This window comes from Cicer arietinum, chromosome 5 (assembly GCF_000331145.2).
Source record: "Cicer arietinum cultivar CDC Frontier isolate Library 1 chromosome 5, Cicar.CDCFrontier_v2.0, whole genome shotgun sequence".
In the NCBI taxonomy this organism is placed as follows: domain Eukaryota; kingdom Viridiplantae; phylum Streptophyta; class Magnoliopsida; order Fabales; family Fabaceae; genus Cicer; species Cicer arietinum.
The window spans coordinates 53,650,991-53,653,639 of NC_021164.2; the positions used below are offsets into that span (position 1 = coordinate 53,650,991).

Here is a 2,649-nt window from a genome sequence, read left to right on the forward strand (position 1 = left end):
GCTGAAAATTAAAGAAAATTCAAAGTGTCACCTTTCACCAACACCTCTTCTACCTTTTAGTATATTAGGATGGAAACAAGAAAACTTTCATAGGCAATGCATCACCTACATTTATTGGTTAATGGAAAATATTCACATTCACCAAAAATAGAGATATTACACAAATATTTTACTTGGCCATTGTCAATAACATGAATCAACAAATTATCACCAACAAAAACCACATGCATGACAAATTTTCAAATCCTCTTCACTTACAACATTTCTAACCTCAAACCATACAAAAAGTATGACCATGACTAAAAAACTAAATAAAATTGTCCATATAATCTCACATTTTCAACCTCATTATTTAACTTCATTCATTTCAATTGGAACTTACATTGAAAAGAAAAAAACATAACATGGGAACTTACATTGAAAATTTTGTAGAAGAGAAAGAACACATTTTTCGTAGCCAATACTCGCCTGTTCCGGTTCCGGACAATGTGACATTACCAGAATTTGTGCTACAAAATGTTGAATTGTATGGTGATAAAGTTGCATTTGTGGATGCTGAGAGTGGAAAATGTGTCACATATAGTGAAGTTGAGAGAGATATACATAGATTTTCAAAGGCTTTGAGATCTCTTGGTTTGAGAAAAGGGAATGTTGTGATTGTAGTGCTTCCAAATATTGTTGAATATGCAATTGTTGCTTTGGGGATTATGGATTCTGGTGGTGTGTTTTCAGGTGCAAATCCAACTTTGCATGCTTCAGAAATTAAGAAACAAGCTGAGTCTGCTGATGCCAAATTAATTGTCACAAATAGTGTAACTCATGAAAAGGTAACTCTTCCAAAATGATAAATCATGTACTTTATAAGTGTTTTGTGTATATACGTTGTTTCTATAATAAAAATAAAATAAACACAAATTGTTTATATATAAGTTGTTTTCATAAATTATCTTAAAATATTTATGAAAACAATTTATGGACATATTATAAATTGTTTTCACCAATTCAAATAAATCAATACAAACCGACCAATAATGTATGTTTGATTTGATATGTTTTTATTTTTATTTGAAATTAAATTCTATATATTGTTCAATCTATCACATCATATTATACGTTTTTTTAAATAAAAAAAATACAAATATTGAATTGATGTATTCATAAATTTTGAATGGTTTTACACTAATAGGACATACCATTTAATTAATATAGGAAAAAATGAAAATACAAATACAGTTTTCACGTTTTCTTGTATAAATATTTGAAAATGAGAATCAGAGCGAAAACAAGGTAACAAATTTATAACATACGGTGAAAACAAAAAATGTTTTGTGAAACAAACAAGACCCACAATTGAACACATTGAACTAGAATTTGACACTTCTTGTGTTGAAATTGAAACAGGTGAAAAATCTAGGGCTACCAATTATTGTACTAGGAGATGAACTAATTGAAGATGCTATGAATTGGAACAAACTTCTTGAAGCAGCAGACAGGGCAGGTGATGACTCAATGAAGGAACAAATTCACCAAAATGATCTTTGTGCCATGCCATTCTCATCAGGCACAACAGGATTGTCAAAGGGTGTAATGCTCACTCATAGAAACCTAGTAGCAAATCTTTGTTCCACACTTTTTGGTGTAGCACAAGAAATGATTGGTCAAGTCACAACATTAGGCTTAATTCCATTTTTTCACATTTATGGCATCACTGGAATATGTTGTGCTACTATTAGGAACAAAGGGAAAGTTGTTGTCATGGGAAGGTTTGACTTGAAAACATTTTTGAATGCTTTGATAACACATGAGGTCACATTTGCACCTATTGTTCCACCTATTATTCTTGGATTAGTTAAAAATCCTATTGTGGATGAATTTGATCTCACTAAGCTTAAACTTCAAGCTATTATGACTGCAGCAGCACCACTTGCACCTGAAATACTCACTTCCTTTGAACACAAGTTTCCTGGTGTTCTTGTCCAAGAGGTGATTACTTCATCCTTCTAAACAATTTCATGTTTGTGTATTAGGTAAAAAGTATGTGATTTTTTTCTAAAGTGCTATTTTTTCTTTTGCAGGCATATGGACTAACTGAACATAGTTGCATAACACTTACACATGCACAAAAAGGATATGGAAATACACATAAAAATTCAGTTGGATTCATCCTTCCAAATTTGGAAGTGAAGTTTATTGATCCTGATACAGGTAGATCTCTCCCAAGGAACACACCAGGGGAACTTTGTGTAAGGAGCCAATGTGTAATGCAAGGTACAATGAAATTGAGATATATAATGTTTCACATAAATTAACCATTTGTAAAATTATGATTAAATTATATAAACTATTTGTGTTTTTACTAGGTTACTATAAACAGGTGGATGAGACTGCTCAAACTATTGACAACAATGGATGGCTTCACACTGGTGATGTAGGATTCATAGACGATGAAGAAAATGTTTTTATTGTTGATCGTATTAAGGAGTTGATTAAATATAAAGGCTTCCAAGTAAGTTTATTTTAAAAATGATTTTTTTTTAAAAAGAAAATTAAGTCAAAGGGATCGCATATTCATATGATCCAATATAGACTAAAATTAATTTGTGTCTTTTTATTTAATTTTATTTTATGAATGTAGGTTGCTCCTGCTGA

At 30.9% G+C, this 2,649-nt stretch overlaps 1 protein-coding gene across 1 annotated transcript in view; it reads left to right on the forward strand.

The window, feature by feature from the left end:
- The first annotated feature begins 362 nt into the window (after positions 1-362).
- Positions 363-2,649, forward strand: part of LOC101497059 (4-coumarate--CoA ligase-like 1) — a 3,137-nt gene continuing 850 nt past the window's right edge. Inside the window, exons 1-5 of the mRNA XM_004516041.3 lie at positions 363-827; positions 1,402-1,983; positions 2,076-2,268; positions 2,361-2,506; positions 2,636-2,644. Of these exons, the coding sequence (XP_004516098.1) occupies positions 405-827; positions 1,402-1,983; positions 2,076-2,268; positions 2,361-2,506; positions 2,636-2,644 (1,353 nt within the window). The 5' untranslated portion in view covers positions 363-404. The remainder of the gene's footprint in view (positions 828-1,401; positions 1,984-2,075; positions 2,269-2,360; positions 2,507-2,635; positions 2,645-2,649) is intronic.